This window comes from Lytechinus pictus, chromosome 9, assembly GCF_037042905.1.
Source record: "Lytechinus pictus isolate F3 Inbred chromosome 9, Lp3.0, whole genome shotgun sequence".
Classification (NCBI taxonomy): domain Eukaryota; kingdom Metazoa; phylum Echinodermata; class Echinoidea; order Temnopleuroida; family Toxopneustidae; genus Lytechinus; species Lytechinus pictus.
The window spans coordinates 18,988,294-19,008,202 of NC_087253.1; the positions used below are offsets into that span (position 1 = coordinate 18,988,294).

The 19,909-nt window shown below is 37.3% G+C and overlaps 1 protein-coding gene across 1 annotated transcript in view; it reads left to right on the forward strand.

Annotated features, from left to right (window-relative positions):
* The window catches only part of LOC129268168 (arylsulfatase I-like), a 45,074-nt gene extending 25,559 nt beyond the window's left edge, over positions 1-19,515 (forward strand). Inside the window, exons 3-10 of the mRNA XM_064104381.1 lie at positions 984-1,096; positions 9,938-10,048; positions 12,161-12,289; positions 13,186-13,315; positions 14,259-14,613; positions 15,103-15,251; positions 16,080-16,238; positions 16,579-19,515. Coding sequence (XP_063960451.1) covers positions 984-1,096; positions 9,938-10,048; positions 12,161-12,289; positions 13,186-13,315; positions 14,259-14,613; positions 15,103-15,251; positions 16,080-16,238; positions 16,579-16,724 — 1,292 coding nt within the window. The 3' untranslated portion in view covers positions 16,725-19,515. The remainder of the gene's footprint in view (positions 1-983; positions 1,097-9,937; positions 10,049-12,160; positions 12,290-13,185; positions 13,316-14,258; positions 14,614-15,102; positions 15,252-16,079; positions 16,239-16,578) is intronic.
* The last annotated feature ends 394 nt before the right edge of the window (positions 19,516-19,909 follow it).

The window sequence follows — 19,909 nt, forward strand, 5'->3', positions numbered from 1 at the left end:
AGTTTCCAGGGCACTTTTGAGCATTTTATGGGCTAAATTGCCCCCAGCCCCTGTGTGTTTTTCACCCTGGGGCTTTGTGATATAATGGAATATTAATAAGGAGTGCAAACCCCCCCCCCCCCCCCTGTCATTAAAACTATGTTAAACCAGCTGTATCTTCATGTGTGATGATATGATAATAAAAAATACAGTTTTTAAGACTTTCTCTTGATATCATTGCCCATTGCGACTAATCCGTAGTCAAGTTTGGCTGTAAACGGTCCTCAGTTTCGGATGTTTCACTATAATTTTTTCGAGGTCTGCAACATGTTGTTATAGAATTAGATAATCCTTCTAGATCAGTGCCGACCGCACAGAAACGTTGTTAGCCTAACAGAGCACTAACAATAAGCTCAGTCACATCTTTCGGATTGTTAAGTCAAAACGTTCATTTCAATGTTAAGCAATGCATTGTTGGAACAGTAGGCATCGCCGTCACATTACCGGTTGTAACAGGGCCTCTGTTAGTGCGCTGTTAGCGCTAACAACGTTTCTCTGCGGTCAGTACATACAGGACTAAATGTAGTCTAGTTCTAGACGATATTAAACGAATTTATTTGCACCGATATATACGTTCTATTCCGTGCGTACGCCCAGCCGAGTGTGCGCGCGCCCAGCCGAGTGTGCGCGCAAAACCGAGAACCTGTACTCCGAGGAAATATCCTCGGAGTACAGGTTCTCGGTTTTGCGCGCACACTCGGCTGGGCGTACGCACGGAATAGAACGTATATATCGGTGCAAATAAATTCGTTTAATATCGTCTAGAACTAGACTAGACTAAATGAGAAGATTATGCCTCAGTACAGATTACTATAAGACCTTCTCTCTATGCCATTGCTCACTGCCCACTACCTAGACCTCAAGTTTGGACATAATCTGTTATCAGTCTTTGGGGCCTATACGCCTGTATTGCTACATTGTTTTTTTATGATTTCCTTTCATAGGTCTACAACATGGAGTCATAGGATTAGATGATCCCTATGGATTAGGACTCAAGGAGAAGATTATGCCTCAGTACCTCAGTGAAATAGGTTATAGAACACACATGGTGGGAAAGGTATGTAGAATATTTATTTTTGTCTCGCCTGCATAACAGAGCGAGACTATAGGCGAAATCTTAACCAAGGTTAAGTTTTTGAAAGGTCATCATAACTTATAAAGTATATGGACCTAGTTCATAAAACTTGGACATAAGGGAAATCAAGTATTACTAAACATCCTGCTTGAGTTTCAGGTCACATGACCAAGATCAAAGGTCATTTAGGGTCAATGAACTTAGACCATGTTGTGGGAATCAATATCGAAATCTTAACCAAGGTTAAGTTTTTGAAATGTCGTCAGAACTTCGAAAGTGTATGGACCTAGTTCATGAAACTTGGACATAAGGGTGATAGTGTATCATTAAAGATCCTGCCTAAGTTTCAGGTCACATGACCAAGGTCAAAGGTCACTTAGGGTCAACAAACTTTGACCATGTTGGGGGTAGTTGTGGAATCGTCATCATAACTTTGAAATTTTATGGATCTAGTTGATGAAACTTAGACATAAGAGCAATTATGTATCCCTGAACATCCTGTGCGATTTTCAGGTCACATGACCAAGGTCAAAGGTCATTTAGGGTCAACAAACTTTGATAATGTTGGGGGTATTTGTGGAATTGTCATCATCACTTTAAAAGTTTATAGATCTAGTTCATAGAAACTTGGGACATAAGAGTAACTATGTACCGTAAGTAACGGTCTATTAACCGCACCTTTTTCTCGGCGGGATAGAAGCAAAAGTCGGGGGTGCGGTTTATCCACGGTGAGGGGTCTGAGCCAGCCCGTCGTAACCCCTCTGCCAGTTCACAACACATCGAGTGGCCGGGCGTAGCCGCCCAGGGCAATGTCGTTTAGAGGGGTATGAGCTGCGGGTAATGAGAAGCGATTATAACAAACGCACCCACCTTCATGACACTAATTTCGACTTTATTCTCGGTTCAAAGCAGCGAAGTTCCCTGGCTAAGTTCAAAGAGAAGCCAAGCATACTCGGTAATATTTTGTCACAGCTGAGCAAGAGTTGAGTTAGCTGAGCTAGCTTGCGTTGTATTGTGCTTATAGTGCGACTTAAGGACGTTCCACAGTTATGTTTGTGCGCATCATGATCTGCGCATATTTTACACTGCGCGCTGACGTCACAATGGATGAACAGGTTATTAATCAGCTGTATGAGCTGATTTTTCTCCTTATCTGCAGTAACTGCAGATCCGATGTGTTATCTTATGAAGCTAATAAACTATAATTATTCCATGGACCATTTTTTTAATTCCTCTACAATTTCAAAATAGTTTCTCTGTAGTGCTGCAAAGTATGATGAATATGACCCCGAGTTTGAATAAATGGAAAAGTGGTTCGGAATTTTTCCTCACATAGATATTGCTTTTGGCGCGTTTTCTGGTGTTTTAAGAAGCAAATCTGCTCTAATAAGAATGCTGATAGTTTGAAAACAAGCACATGAACCCATATTTTTTAATGTTTGCACATCTTAGGTATACCGTTCTCTACAACTTTGCAAAGTTTGGTGAAAATGACGTGGGTTTTAAATAAAGTGCAGCATTTCTTTTACTTCTCAAGTTTGTTATTGAAATTTGAAATTTTGAGGTTGAGTATCTTTCCCGCAATTTCTAAGAACTGGGAGTGTTGTTAGACTTAAATGAGCAAACAATTGACAGCAATATAGATAGATTATCCATCTTACAGATACAATTATTAATCATATTGCAAAATTTGATGAAATTTTCATGGATTTGACTGAGTAATAGGGCTTGTTGTTGTGATCTCGTGAGGTCTAAAAATGCCAAATTATTTTGGATGCGCAATTCTTCAGAACATCATCCATTTTGGGTTAACTTTTAAGCTCTACGGCAAAAAATCAAGCACATGGACCCATGTTAATTTTTGCATATTTGGAATACTCAGGTGCTAAAGTATCTATGTGCAAAGTATGATGAAAATGACATGGATTTTTAATGTTTGGGAGCCAGACTATACGGAACCTTTCGCATTTTAGATGGTATTAACAGACTTTGGCTTGTTTTTCGGCGCATTTTGGGCTGTTTCAAGCCAACTCGCAACCGTTTAGACACTAATAGTTTAAAAACGAGCACATGAACCCCATGTTTTTAATATTTTAACGTCTTCAAAATAAAATCCTCTACAAATCTAGAGAGTAGGATAAAAATGACATGGATTTTGAATGTTTGGAAGCAAAACTATAAAGGAACCATTCGTATTTTAGACGGTATTATTATACTTTCTGCTTGTTTTCGGCGCACTTTTTATCACGCCAACTCGCAACACTTTGGACACTGATAGTTTAAAAACAAGCACATGGACCCCATACTTTGAATATTTTAACGTCATCAGAATGTATTCCTCTGCAAATCTAGAGAGTGTGATAAAAATGACATGGATTTTTGAGTGCTTGGTAGCAGAACTAAGGAATCATTCGTATTTTAGACATTTCGGACGGTATACTAAGATTTTTGCTTGTTTTCGGCGCATTTTAGGCTGTTTCAAGCCAACTTGCAACATTTTGGACACTGATACTTAAAAAACGAGCACATGGACCCCATACATTTAATATCATTACGTCATCAGAATATAGATCTCTGCAAATATAGTGAGTATGATGAAAATGACATGGATTTTGAATGTTAGGGAGCAAAACTACGGAACAATTCGCATTTTAGACGGTATTATAGACGTTTGCACGTTTTTAGGCGCATAGATTTCAATATTTTCAAGCCAACTCGCAACACTTTGGACACTGATAGTTTAAAAACAAGTACATTGACTCCATATTTTTAATATTTCGATGCCTTTAGAATATATTCCTCTACAAATCTAGAGAGTATGATGAAAATGACATGGATTTTGAATGTTTGGGAGCGAAATATGGAACCATTTGCATTTTAGACGGCATTATTAGACTTTTGCACGTTTTGGGCGCATTTTCGGCGATTTTCATGCCAACTCACATCATTTTGGACACTCATAGTTAAAAAACGAGCACATGGACCCCATATTTTTAACATTCCTACACCTTCGATATGCATTCCTCTACAATTTAGCCGAATTTGATGAAAATGACATGGATTTTGACAAAAGTGCAGCTTACAAAATACTTTTTTAATTTTTTAGTAGATTCACGTCTTTGAAGATTTGTTTTTTCCGAGTTTTTGCACCATTATTGCCAAATGAGGGCGCTGCTTACTCCAAATAGATATAGTTTTACCAATTAAAAGACTTTCTCTTACTTTGGTATACACTTTGTTATATATCTTGAAAATTTGATGAAGTTTGATGCGGTATCCACTGAGTAAAGATGATTTAAACTCATTTGGTGAATTCGTGAGGTCTAAGAGAGGCATAATTCTCTTGATTGCGCAAGATTGCATATCATTCAAATACGGCGACTTTGAAGACCCGTAGAAAAAGAATAAGCACATGAACCTATATTATTTTTTGCATTTTCATAATGCATAGATACCAAAGCAACTTTCTGCAAAATTTGGTGAAAATGACATGGACTTCATTTTAACTGTGGAACGTCCTTAAGCTGGCACTATTAATTTTAACCCTCGATCCCCTCCAAAGTCCCGTTTCGCGCCAGCTTATTTTTTCTTTCCCGTTTGCTTTTCATAAGATACCATGTACACCACGCAACGAGAGAGACGGCACGAAGCCGTCAAAACAACTGTAAAAAATGCCAATTTCTTTGTTTCTTGAACCTTCCTGTTATAATCCTGTATCCAAAATTCATGCTAAGACATCGAATGCTAGACAAATTCTGAAAGTGATTGTGAGTTTGTGATGCAAGAAATGTGAATGTTTCTTCCTCCTACGGCGGGAAAGACACAGATCATTATTTCATAAGATGTACTGGTACCGTATCGTAGTTTGCTATGTACAAGAACGGCAGTGCTGTGTGTGTGTACACTGTGACTGTGAGGTGAGTGAGTGTGTAAGTGGCCAATATTGTCGGGACCTTTCTTTCTTGCAAACATTTGTAAATGAATTGATCAAGAACAGCAGATTTCCGCATACCGGTAATCTCTTTGGATACTTTGAAATCTTTAACTTAGTTTTTGTTTCTTCGTACCTCAAATATAATGTGAGGATTTTTTTTTTTTTTTTTTTTTTTGTCCAAAGTTGGGGGTGCGGTTAATCCACGGGTGCGGTTTATAGTCCGTTACTTACGGTATCCCTGAATATTTTGTGTGTGTTTCAGGTCACATGACCAAAATCAAAGGTTATTTAGGGTCAATGAACTCTGGCCGTGTTGGGGGTATTTGTTGAATTGGCATCATAACTTAAAAAGTTTATGGATCTACACATGTAGTTCATGAAACATAGACATAAGGGTAATCGAGTTGTTTTGCACATGTCTGTAGGTCACATGATCATGGTCAAAGGTCATTTAGGGTCAATGAACTCTGGCCGTGTAGGGGGTATTTGTTGAATTGGCATCATAACTTAAAAAGTTTATGGATCTTTACAATAGACATAAGGGTAATCAAGTTGTTTTGCACATGTCTGTAGGTCACATGATCATGGTCAAAGGTCATGTTGGGTAAATGGACATAGTATTCTATTATCATATGAGCGTTTTCTTTTATGAATAATTATTTAATAGTCTTTTTCAAAGTCAGCACTGCTGGTATATCAAATCGCGTAATGCAGGCGAGACTGCAGAGGCGTTCCACTTGTTTATTTTTTATTTATTTATTTTTTTTCAGTGATTCATTTACATATTTGTTTGTTTACTTTTTTCATTGATTCATTTTATACATATTTGTTTATTTATTTTTGTATTTGTTCAAAGTAACATGAAACAAATTAACTCTTAGTCCAATTAGACCTGATGGTGTATGGACTAAATGGCTATTGGACCAACTGGTTATTAGACAAAATGGTGAGTGGACGAAATGGCAATGAGACCTTGTGGAAAGAAGACACACTGATGGTAGACCAAATGATAGTAGACAAGCTGGTAATTAGACCAATTGGCATTAGACCAATTGAATTTGACCCCTGGATCCGTCCCTTCTTTATGCAGGGACCATACCGTCCCAGTAGAAGTGTGCGTATGAATAAGCCCATAGTCGCAGGGGTGTGAGAGTTCAGATTTTTATCTGATTTCAGATTTTTTTGTTTTGATTTTCAGCTTAATTTCAGCTTATTTTTGGCCTTCCTCTGTACAAAAAGTATGGGAGCTCTTTCTATTTCAGACTTTTTCAACACTCTTCAGCTTTTTTCAGATCTTTTTATTTGTGACCACTCACACCCCTGTAGTCGGTGATTTTCTGAATCCGAATCTTCCATTCACCAAATCTACCTTTCTATCTCTGAGCATGATCGGTTAAGGGTTAGCATCGAGGTGAAATTTTTTTTTATAGATATTTCTATCAAAATTGCTTTTAAGATAATCTTTGATATCTCAGGTTTCAAAGAACTTAGTTTCATTAAGATTGATAAATTCAAAAGTACTGGAATAGTCCATTTTATTCGTGGGGGTGCTATTACCTCTCATCACGGACGGACATTTTTACTCAAATTAAATTCTCTCTAGTTTTATTGTTTTTAAAGTTATTCTAAATTGGTTTGGATGTTCTTGCACTCTAAAAATTAATCTATTATCAAACATAAATTAGTAGAAAAAAAATATTGGGAAGTAATTTTTTTTGGTAGGTGTTAACATTTCCATTTTGAAATTTCCGTCCGTGATGAAAAAAAATATAAAAAGTTTTTTTATTTTTTATCAGAATAGAAATAAAAAATAAAAAGGTGTAGAGGTATCTCACTAAACACTGTACATCATTTTATTTGGACATAGCTGAAATCCGTACATTTTATCCATATCATAATCTCAATCAAAAATGATCACGGACGGACATTAATTTCATCACGGACGGACAATGTAAATTCACTCAAATTCAATTCACTCTAGTTTTATTGTTTTCAAAGTTACTCCAATTTGCTTTGGATTTTCTTGTACTCTGAACATTAATCTATCATCAAACATAAATTAGAAAAAGAAATATGGGAAGTAAATTTTTCTGGTAGATGTAAACATTCCATTTTTAAATTTCCGTCTTTGATGAAATTAATGTCCGTCCAAGATCATTTTTATTGAGTTTATGATATGGATAATATGTATGGATTCAGCTTTTTATTCTTTATCAGAATAGAAACAAAAATAAAAGTGTGTAGAAGTATCTCACTAGACACTGTACATCATTTCATTTAAATATAGCTAAAATCCAAACATTTTATCCAAATCATAAATCAATCAAAATAATTGCAGACGGACATTAATTTCATCAAGGACAGACAATGAGCAAATACTGAGCAGATTATGAATTTAATTTTAGTTCCAATTTGCAGTGAAAAATGGTACTGAGAATTATTCAGAACTCAAATGGATGGAAACCTACAACTCTTCACAATTTTTTGTGAAATCTTTCTTTGGCTGTTATTGGGGCTTAATTGTTGTCAGGAATTTTTTTAAAAACATAATTGGAATGCAGATAGAGTTGGAAGCTACATGTATGCCAAAAAGCAGGAAATGAAATAGAGCAAGAATAAGTCAAAAGCTGTATATTTCATCAATTGAAGCTTGCAGAAAGTGATGGAAAAGAAAGTAGAATGCATATTCTGATAAGCAGAAAAAAATCATTATTTTTTTCCATGTACAAACCTATGGACTCACAATGCTTCTAACAGAACATGACATCACGTCCATAGGCTTGTGAAAAGGACAAGAATTCCTTTTTTTTAAAGTCCATTTTGGAGCTAATTTTGAGCAAATTGCTGATCTGGTAATCTGTGAAAATGCATACAATTCATATAAAGCTTGCACTGCAGTGTTTAGAAGTTTAATTGGTATCTGATTTCAATTTTGGATTCCGTCAGGGCCTAAATACATGAGGGCTGTTGATGTGAAGGGGTGTCTCCACTTTAATATGGACAAAAGATGAATTTGAAGAGAGCCTAGACAAGTGTTGTGGTCATACTTGATCCACCAAACAAGCATTATTATGATCAGCAACCTGTGAATCTTTTGGATTTAGTTAATGGACATTAAAAAAAATCTGTAAGGCCGTCTGCACCATCCCCAGTTTTCAAATTAGCGCACTATTTCTGATCCGACAAATTATCCCAATCTGAAAAATCTCGAGATTGTTTGCAGTGCAGACGCAATTATCGCGCTAGTTCGTAGGATTAATCTCGAGATTGCAATCCCAAGTCAACTCGGGTTTATTTGCAAAATAGCGCGCTATTTCACGAATTATCCCGCTAATTCGTAGGTGCAGACGCACTCGAGATTGGACTCGGGGTAATTTATTCATGACGTCAGCCAATAATGCAATTCGTGTTCCACTTCCGCCTTGGTCAAAACATAAACACGTGCGAAAGTCTATTTTATACACGCGAATAGACATTATCGCGAATAGCGTTCATCAATTCCCCAATCAGCAACGATGGTGTCCCAACAGTGAATGGATTTTTGGGAGAGACCAGACCTATGGATATGGGGGAGGCGCTCATTTATCGACGTTGGTCATAGTCAATAACAACACTCGTATTGGCCTTCGCAAAATGTGAGCAAATAGCATTCTTTCCTCCTCCTTTTCTCTCTCCCTCTCTCTCTGTCGTTGCCTCCTTCTCCGCCATCATATTTAACGAAGAATACATCACTTCTTCACTCGCTGAGCGCGGCTGAGCTGAGAGGATTGTTGCATAACACTTGTCGAATTCGGCGAAAGTGCTAGAGAAAGGAGAAGCCTACATGTATTTGATTGCATATCGCCAAAAGTTATTCAAAAGCACGGGCCGTTGAAACTCCAAGATCCGAAAGTGCGCATGCTCGAAATATTGGGCTTGTTGCCTCGCTCGAGCAGGAATCGCTCTTCTTGCGATGGTGGAGACGGGGTTTCTTGAATCTCGAGATTAATCGCGAAGAGTGCCGATCGGGCTAAAATCTCGAGATTGAGCAAACTTGGGATGGTGCAGCACCTATTGCTCTTCGAAAAATTTATGCCTAAAAATGTATGAACATGTATCATCATGATATATCATAAAAAGTATCAACATGATCATTGATCCACTGGATATTGATTTGGTACCAACTATAGTATTCTCTAAATTGAAAAGAAGACAATGTGCATTAGGATATTTGATTTTGAAAAGAACTGTGTTTAAAAGCACTCATATGGCTAGATTATTTTGTGTGTCTAGCATAGAAATCATGTTGCTACAACTTAAATCAAGTTGCAGCAACTTGATTGAAGTTGTAGCAACTTAATTGTGCAACTAATCATATAAAATAATGTACAAATCATCAATACAATAGCATTTGTTCCCCCAAACAAGTAATAAGAACTTCTTACAAGGTACTTCCAATGTATTTTAATTGTGTCCGTCCGTGATGTCCGTCCGAGATGTCCGTCCGTGATGGAAAATATTTGCAATTCTCTCAGAAGTTTGATATTGGTTAAGAATTCAATATGCTGAACATAGAAGCTAACATACCTGAGTGTAAGTTGCATTAACAATTATTGGTCAAAGTTAAGCTATTTAGATAGAAACAATAAAAATGTTCAAAAATTCTGAAAACCACATTTCTATCATGTCCGTCCGTGATATGGCACATTTAGTGGCTACCTGTGTTTGTAGGTAACCATGGCAACAAACTTTTTTCATCATTCTGCATACTTTGTCCTACCCTTCACTATAAAACACAAAGGAACCATGTTCATCTTATTCCTAATTTGTTACAAGCCTTCAAAGTTTTCAAAATCTATCAAATGTCCGTCCGTGATGAACCGATCACGCTCCTCTATCCTGTTATATAGTGGCACCTTGGGTTTTTCAAGGAGAGTCTCACACCGAGTCATCGTGGCTTTGAAACCTTCTATGGGTTCTACGGCGGCATGGGGGACTACTATACGCATGAAACCTCTGCGGTGAGTTTTACTGTAAACCCTAATATTTTTGCACCATCTTGAAATAATTATTCCCTCATTTCCTGTGTCTACTGTTCACATACTTGATGTATTGCATGGTAATTATAGGTAAGCTATCATAGCTTTTCAATTCAACTATTTTATTGCCAAAATTCATTGAAAAGAACACATTGAAATGAGAAGGAAATTATATATATAGACAAAGAACAGAACAAACAGTGGTAATAGTAAAATAATAGTTGATGCATGATTATGAATGGAAATGGGGCATGCACTAGAAAGCCATAAAAAGGCTTGTTGAAACGTGCATACCCAAGAGAAACTGATCATTTAAATGATATTCAGTATATGGTATGGATGTGGCAAGTACCAATATAGAAATAAGAATCATTATTGACTGGACAAAAAAATAATCCACTTCATCAAATTTAACATCTGTAATGTCATGATAAGGTTATCACCATACTATTTAGAAATCTTATGGCAGGCATGGTCTCTGTGTGTCGCACAGTCCTTAGCACTTAGTGACCCATGTGGTCTCAGGCATGGTTATATAGCAAATCTTCATTATTTGTCGCAGTTTCTTCCATTTTGTCTGGAAGCTCAAGAATGAGAAGATTTGCCCTGGATGTCAAAGAAATTTTTAGACCAGGGCCCCGTAACACAAAGCTTAGCGATGAATAGCAAATATGAGAGAACACTTCTGATTGGTTCCTGGTTGGTAGTTTGCGCCACATGCGCGTGTAATATTGATCTTTATTGGTCAGTTCATTTAGCGATTGATCACTAATCTTTGTGTTACAGAGCCCAGGTGGGTGTTTCATAAAGCTGTTCGTAAAGTTACGAAATACTTTACGCACGACTGGTGACCTTTCTTGTGCCACACTATCCCTATGTAGCTCACTTACATGTAGCACCTAAGATCATGTTCCAGTCGTGCGTAACAGGACACCACCTGATTATGCCAAACGTGTATAGAATGGAAAAGGTTTTTTGTGGACATAACATTTGCTTTGGCGACAGTTGCTCTGCTGTAGATTCCACATAATGATGGAATGACAAACTCCAATCCTGGATTTAACACCATACCATGTCTTAACCCTAACTAGGCCGGGCTTTTTTTGGCCGTTCTGTGGCCAGGGGGGGGGGGGGTTGATTCAACCCCCCCTGAGATCTCGGCCGCCGATCGCGTGAGCGCCGCAAAAATTTGCTCACTGGTAGTGTGCGATGTAATCTACAAGGCTGTATGGTAAAATTTTCCAAAATACCGGAAATGAGATTTTATTTTATATGAATTAATTATGCTAATTTATGCATAAATCATACTTTTTGCTCTAATTCAATAAATAAAGCTCCTAGAATGCTAATTTTTTATAAAAATATTCTTTGTAGCATTCTTAACAATCGCAATTGAAAAAAACTTTGGTTTGGAAATCAATTTCTTATGTATTTTATTGTTTTATGAATTTCTTATGTATTTCTTTGTTTTTCAACTTTTTGTTTTTCTTTGTTTTTTTCACCAGATTAATTGCACAACCTTTTTGAAGCATAATTATGCTAAAATCAATTGATTTCAGCTGTTTAAAGAAAAAATAATCAAATCTTTATGAATAAGATGAGAAAACTCAATTTGCATTGACTTTGTACACAAAATCACGTTTTGGAACAATTTTTGGTCTGACATGTACTTACGAAATGTTGCGTAATTTCGGAACCGCGTAACCGGGCGTCGTAAATTTGGTCTCAAAAGATGCGCGAGACTTAACTCTGCGAGTGGCGCGGTAAAAAAAAATCGCACGGCGGAATTATCGCAGAAAATATTGAGGGGGGGGTTGATTCAACCCCCTGGCCTGTTTAGGGTTAAACCTAACCCTTAACCTAACATAAACCCTATCATGCCCATTGCATCCCTAACCCTACATCTTAGGACGAAATTAAGACCAGAGCAATTGTTGCCAGGTAAAATATCATGTCACCAATATTTTGGTCCCAAATATTTACATGTAGTTTAGGGCTTTAGGAAAAGTTACCAGTATTTGTAGTTGTGACAATCTTCCTTCATCCATTTCAAACATGACTTCATCTGCTGTGATTGTTCTTTTTCCACTGCAGAGTAATAATTGGACAGGTTTTGATTTTCATTTGGATGGTTCCATCTACAAACCAGTGTATGGGAAATATTCTACAGAGATATTTACAGAAAGGACACAACAGATCATTCGTAATCATGATCAGGATGAGGTAAGAGGGGATGATGATGATATTGGTTAAAATGATGATGATGATGATGATGATGATCAGGATGAAGGTGATGATGGTGGTGGTGGTGGTAGTGATGATGACGATGATGATATTGATGATGATGATGATGATGATGATGATAATGATGATGGTGGTGATGATGATGATGATGATGATGGTGGTGATAATGATGATGATGATGGTGGTGATAATGATGATGATGGTGGTGATAATGATGATGATGATGATGATAATGATGATGATGATGGTGGAGAGGACAGTAGATCATTCGTAATCAGGATGAGGTTAGAGTTTTTTTTTTTATTAACTGCACGCTTTGTTCGACTAGAGTCACATACAGCAGACTGCCAAGTTCGACTCAAGTCACATTCTATTCACAATACACACAGATTGCATTAAAGTCTATTGTTCATACACACTTGCACAATAGTGATGTGTGCATCACATTGTATTGGGTGCACACAAAGCTTCTTCTTACAATAAACCAATCAAAAGCTATTTTGAGCTGAATTAGCATACCGGTAGTCCAAATATCCTTAAGGTTGCACCTTGAAATTAATGTTGCGCAGGAATGATTCTCCTGAAGACGGCAAGAGCACACTTGTCAAAACGTCGAGATTGGGTGGTCCTTTTAAGGACCAACATTTGCCCATGAAAGATCCATGGTGTACCGTGAAACCTACTACATTATTCTTCTTTGCCATGGATACCTTCAGAAAATACATCAGGAGTGATTCTGTCTGTGGCGGGCAAAGCATTAATAAACTGATGAAGATTATGAGTGTATTTTTATTACTTTGATAACAATTTTCATAATTTTTTTTTTCAGTTTAACAAAAATACCAACTGTAATTGTATTTTTTCTCTCTTTACAGCCTCTGTATATCTACTTGGCTCATCAAGCAGTGCATAGTGCCAATTACGACGGTCAGAGATTGCAAGCTCCGCATAAGTATTATGAGTTATTCTCTCACATCAAGGATAAAAACAGGAGAAAATATGCTGGTATGTGTATATATAGGCCCGTAATCTGAAGTCGGGTTTTAACTTAAACTCAGTTTTAAAGTTGTGGTTTAAGTATGGATAGCCAATTTTTACATAAATCATTAACAGTAGAGATATCATATTTCAGCTCATTTGGCTCTCAAATCATTCATAATTGTCTAGGAAGTATAAAAAGATAATTGTCTTCACCATCGATGAATCAGGAAAGAGCACAGTAAACATAAGAAACATACAACTTGATGAAAATTTTGACACTTTTGGCTTCCTATAATTTTAGATCAGAGTTAGACCATGGTCTAAGTTAAACCTGACTTCAGAATGCGGGCCATAGAGTATTAATTCCTTATACTGTAACATTTAATTTTCAATTGGTCTGATTAGTTCACCATTTTGTCTTATAACCAGTTGGTCCAATAGCCATTTAATCCATATATACCATTTGGTCTAATTGGAATAAGTGTTAATTTGGCAAAGTGAATGAAAATGATATGCTTATTAGACCAACTGGTTATGAGACAAAATGGGCATAGACGAACTGGTGATTAGACGAAGTGATGATTGGACCAAATGGTTTCTAGATGAAATGTTGATGGACAGAATGGCATTAGACTAAATGAAGGTAGACCATGTGATGAGTGGACAAGTTGTCAATAGACAAATTGGTAATTTACCACTGTAACTCCCAAAGACATACCAAATCTCTCCCCTAAGGCTTGAGACTCCCCGCCTTTGGGACTCTTGCTCATCCCCTTCTGTATTACAGCCCATCCCCATATAACACAATGCCTGCAATCTTACACCGAGTAACAGAAAATCTCATGCACAGCTTGTCTTTGAAGTTGGTATCAGTGCTACTGTAATTTCCATGTTATCTTCAAAAGGTCTATTTTAATATTTGTTTATTTATAAGTGATTATTTATTCATTTGTTTGTTTTATAACAGCAATGGTAGCAGCTTTGGACGACTCAATCGGTAACATTACAAAGACCTTGAAAGAAAGCGCCCTCTACGAGAACACCCTTATAGTCTTTACGACCGACAACGGAGGACCCGCTCACGGCTTTGATTACAACTACGCAAGCAACTGGCCACTGCGGGGGGTGAAACACACCACCTGGGAGGGCGGGGTACGTGCCGTTGGATTTGTATGGGGCGCCCTCATTGAGAAGCCTGGGAGAATGAGCGATGGAATGATGCATGTTTGTGATTGGGTCCCAACGCTGTATGGCATAGCGGGTGGGAATACCAATAGTTTAGAACACCTTGATGGATTTGATGTCTGGCCTATGCTCTCGAGGTGAGTACTTCTTATTTTTATTGGCCCGTATTCTTAAGTCAGGTTTAATTTAGACCATGGTCTAACTGTGCTAAAGTATGGGAAGCCAGACATGTCAAAAATTTGATTACCTTGTACATGTATGCCTCCTATGTTTCTTGTAATCTCCTAATTTAATAGCGATGACAAAAATTATTATTCATTATTTATGAATTTTTTATTTTTACATCATCTACAAAAAAAGAAATCATTAGATTGATAGATGTAAGGAAAATTTACATTTTATAATTTCTTCTGTGATGCCAAATGTTCCTGTTTTTGCAGTTTCATAGTTTATCTCAAACTTACGAAGATTTCATAATTCCATGCATTTCATTTCCTTTGCACCATACCACCTCTTCCTTTTCACTATTGCACTTTTTTCTACAAAGAATTAACTCAGATTTTATTACATTTCCATGCATTCAATTTACTTTCCACCATCTTGCATTCTCCTATTTTCGACTACAGAGGGCAGGCTTCACCTCGCACAGAAGTCCTCCACATGATAGATTCTGCAATGAACCTGTCTGCCATTCTTGTTGGGGATTATAAACTTGTACAGGGGCAGCATGGAACAGACTGGGATGGCTGGTACCCCCCTGAGGGCATGTCATTAGGTAATGTCATCTTAGTCTGCAGGCTCAGACCCTCAATAGGCGGTGCTGCACCATCCCGAGTTTGCCCAAACTCGAGATTTTAGCCCAATCGGCCCTCTTCGCGATTGATCTCGAGATTCAAGAAACCCCGTCTCCACCATCGCAAGAAGAGCGATTCCTGCTCGAGCGAGGCATCGATGCATTATGGTTTGACGCCGTGAATAAATAATCCTGAGTGCGTCTGCACCTACGAATTAGCGGGATAATTCGTAAAATAGCGCGCTATTTTGCAAATAATCCCAAGTTGACTTGGGATTGCAATATTGAGATTAATCCTACGAACTAGCACGATAATTGCGTCTCCATTGCAAATAATCTCAAGATTGTTCAGATTGGGATAATTTGCCGGATCAGAAATAGCGCGCTAATTTGAAAACTCGGGATGGTGCAGACGGCCCTATTGAAACTTTGATCAACAAGTGGGTCTCTGCGCAAAGACTAGCACATATAAAACTTGCTATTCCTGAGCGAGAGGGCCTCCGCTACACAAGGCATTATAGGATGCACGTTCAGACCCTTAACTCGAGTGAAGGGTTTGCACAGCCGACTAATGTCATCTTGTGGCACTGGTGGATCCAGCCTTAGGCAGAAATGCATTCTTCATATTTTTAGAAACACCCATGGATCACATGTATCATTGATAAAGTTTACCATTATCTGAAACACATTAAAACTTCAATTTAAAAATTGTGTAATGGAATATACATCACGGAACCAATGTTGATATTATTGTTGTAATTTAGTGCAGCTCTATTATCAACTTTGTTTCTTTTTTTCTCTGCACTCCAGCTGATCTGGAATCCAACCCCGTCCCTAATGCCTTTGTTGTGCATTGCCTGCCCAAGCCTGCCAATGCCTCAACCAACTGCAAACCTACAGAGAAACCGTGTCTATTCAACATACGGCATGATCCTTGTGAATTTTACAACATAGCGGACTGGAATCGAGGTAGGTGATCAGCAGGGAATTCACTAAAATTTAAAGGACTTAAAGGGGAAGTTAACCCTTTGTGGAATGAATTTTTAGATAAGCAGCAGAAATTATTGCTATCGTCTAATGGCCATTTGGTTATTTAGATGATAAGACTTCTTGATTTAACTGCTGCTTTTTGGATATTCATGAACACATAGATTGAATGTTCAAGACCTGCTAATGCTCTTCAAGATAGTTGTACCAATGTTGCTTTAAACTGTCTTTATCTGCGTTTGTTGTTTAATGGTGTAAATACTTGTCTTAATCTTGTCTAATCTCATTTTATCTTTTCTTTTCCTTTTTTTCGTTTTTTTAGACATTGTCGAGCGACTCTTAAAGAGAATTGATGAATACCGAGCGACGATGGTTTCCCCAAGGAATAAGCCTTCTGACCCACAGAGCAACCCAAAATACCATGACAACTGCTGGGTTCCGTGGAAGGACACAAACGAATCACCTTGAGAATTTTGTTGTTGCTGAATATTTATATTATATTGGATGGCTCAGAATGGAATACCAGAAATATTCCAAGGGTTTGGGAAAATATTCCACGATTCGCAGATGAGTGGAATATTGGCCCTAACGAGTGGAATATTTATGGTATTTCATGAAATAAAGACATCCAATATGATTATTATCATCTATCCCAACCCCCCCCCCCACCCCCCCAAAAAAGAGGGAGCGATTTGATTTAACAAGTCATATCACATTATGCCATTATCACTTCTTAGGATCAATTTCGGTCTTTGACATGCGACTTGCATGTAGTTCATTATGACGCCATCGAGCGTAATTGTGCTCTATGTTGCGCATCGCATTGTTTTTATTGTTGTACGCGTTGTATATTTGATATTGATACTGCACGAGCAATTGATGCAGACCAAAATACGCGTTTTTACTGCATCGCTAGAACACTCTATATAGATGATAATGTTGAATGTTTTGACGATTCCATGACATTTGCTCCGGAGACAGTTGCTCCCTGCAAATTCCACACATTAATGGAATGGCCACCTTCAACCATGGATTGAACACTACATGTATATCCTATCCTAAACCTAACATGAAACCCTATTTCATACCTAAAGGCCACCGCACACCTTACGACTGGTCGGCGACTCGATTTCAGAATAAAATGTAGTAGAATTTGATGCTAATATTGAGACTTGGAATATCTTACTGTGTAATGTTCTAAATCATCGTACGAATACCTATGTTCAAATCTGTGACTATGCTATCATCCTCCTTAGAATAAAAGCGAATTCAATATCTAGTCGTAATGACGTCATAGCAGTCGTACGATTGACTACGATTTGAAACTAATTTGGCCTTTACTCAAAAATAGAAGCTTGCAATCATTCAAAATGGTTATATTAGTATTCTTTCAATTGATTTTAACCTCAAATAAAATGATATGTCCCATTCACATTTTCAGAAAATAAGCAAAATGCGATTTTCAAAATCGGATCGCGAACACTAGTAAGGTGTGCGGTGGCCTTAACTCTAACCCTATTTCAAACCTAACTCTAACCCTATTATCTTAGACGAACTAAATTCCGGACTAATTGTAGCCAGAGCAAATGATGTGTCACTGTCTTGACTACCGCGATAAATGCTGGTTTCCATGGATACGCAATATTGACACTTCACAGCTTTGTCATATTAACAAAGCAGAGTGGGTTCATCCAGCCATTTCACTCTACTTTTGATTTTATTATGTACGTCCATTTACCTTGTATTGTTTTTATCATTGTGATATGGAAAATAAATGCCCAAACTCGACAGCTCAGTCAGTAGAGCAGGGGTGGGATAACATCTTGGTACGCTGGTGCCCTTTGGTAGGCCATTTATCCTCATGACCAGGTAGAATGGAAAGGAGCTTAAAAGCCTGTCAATGGTTTTGGTAAATACCCCAAAAGTACATGGCACTTTTCCTTTTCATTACATTTTATATGCATGTGCTCCAAAACGGTTCTGTCTGTTGTATTGGATAAATGTTACAATTTTACATGAGATTTCAATTTAATCGCATACCTGGTCAAAATAGAATATATGGGTATTTTTGTCATTTATTCAAAACACCTTTTCAAGAAATGGGCTGAAAATTTTAGGATATTATCTTTGAAAACAGCTGTTTGATATCCAATTACTGAATAAGTAAAGTATGTGCTCAAATCGCTGTTTTAAAGTAATTTGTTTTTAATAAAAAATATTAACAAAAGAGGGTGCTACATGTAGATTTGAATTTTAATCCTAACTGCCGGAAAATTTCCATATTGAAATTCTAACGAATAAAAAATGCATTCAAGAACTACTATGGTTTTGTAATATTGTAATGTTCGATGATACCCAAGTATAGTTCACATTACTTACTTTTTACCAAAGCCAAAACAGGGTTTTAGCCTTTCGTCCTTTAGTTGCTTGCCAACAAGTATTCATGCTTTCTTCATCAATATTGAAAAAAATCACCACCAGAAATCACTACCTTATTGAATGTTGCTTTGAATGTGGTGGCTGTTATGTTGTTGATTGTTGCAACAACCGACCATGACAACTACTGATTGTCCACGGGTATTTGACGTGAGCAAATCATCTTGAGCTTGTTGTTACATGTACATGTAAATGCTAACTCTTTGTTTTGTATCACATTGTTCCTCGTATGCAATATTTTTAGTCAGGCCAGGTGACTTGAGGCAAACTTTTGTGGGTTTTTTTTTGTGCATGCATGTTTACATGGCCATATCCAAGGTGATGTGAGATGATTTATTTTAATAGCCGTATGTCCAGTACTAGATAGCATTTACGGGTAAACTGCACAAGTTGAATACCTGAAGTAAAATAAGAGAATACTGTATTCACAAGAAACATTGGAAATACAATTTTGGCATTACATGTATTAGTTTCTGTAATTTTAGCACAGTTATACCATGGCATTAGGTAAACTGAACTTCAGGGTACAGACTTTAAAGTCTTTTTTTGTACTTTATTCTTGTGCCTATGACAATCCTGTAATTTGAGAACAGGACTATACTATTGTATTGAAATATACTTTTGTATTTGTACTTGTGTATTTATGTACTTATTGTACTACTAACCAAGTAAAAGTGCTTTATGTTAGTATAAGAGACATACATGTATATACTGCCATTTCAGTCAAACATCTATTCATGTCATTCTGAAATTAAAAAAAATGCATGTTTTTATTTATTTATATAAGTTATATATTCTTATTTAATAAAATCTAACCTCCAAATCGTTGGTCACTTGGCTGTGTGAGACTTTTTGATCGTCGGGATTCAGGAGAGGGGACAGGCGCGGATTAGACACAATAGTTTGGAGAGGCCAGATATTGTGCAAAAACAATATGACCCCAAAATAGTATTGCCTAATCTAGCAGGATCCATTCCCCCGGGAAGGGGGGGGGGGGGGGCTCTTTAGGAATTCAATAGTCAATTGCCACTTGGTCTACTTTCCATTTGGTCTCATCCCACATGTTCTAATCCTACTTCGTCTACTAACCATTTGGTCTAATTGCCATATTTAGTCCACCCTGTTTTCCAGCTTACATGCTATTATTTTGTCTTATAGCATCTACAACCAGTTTGTTGTCTAACCAGTTGGTCTCATTGCCCACTATCAGTTTCTAT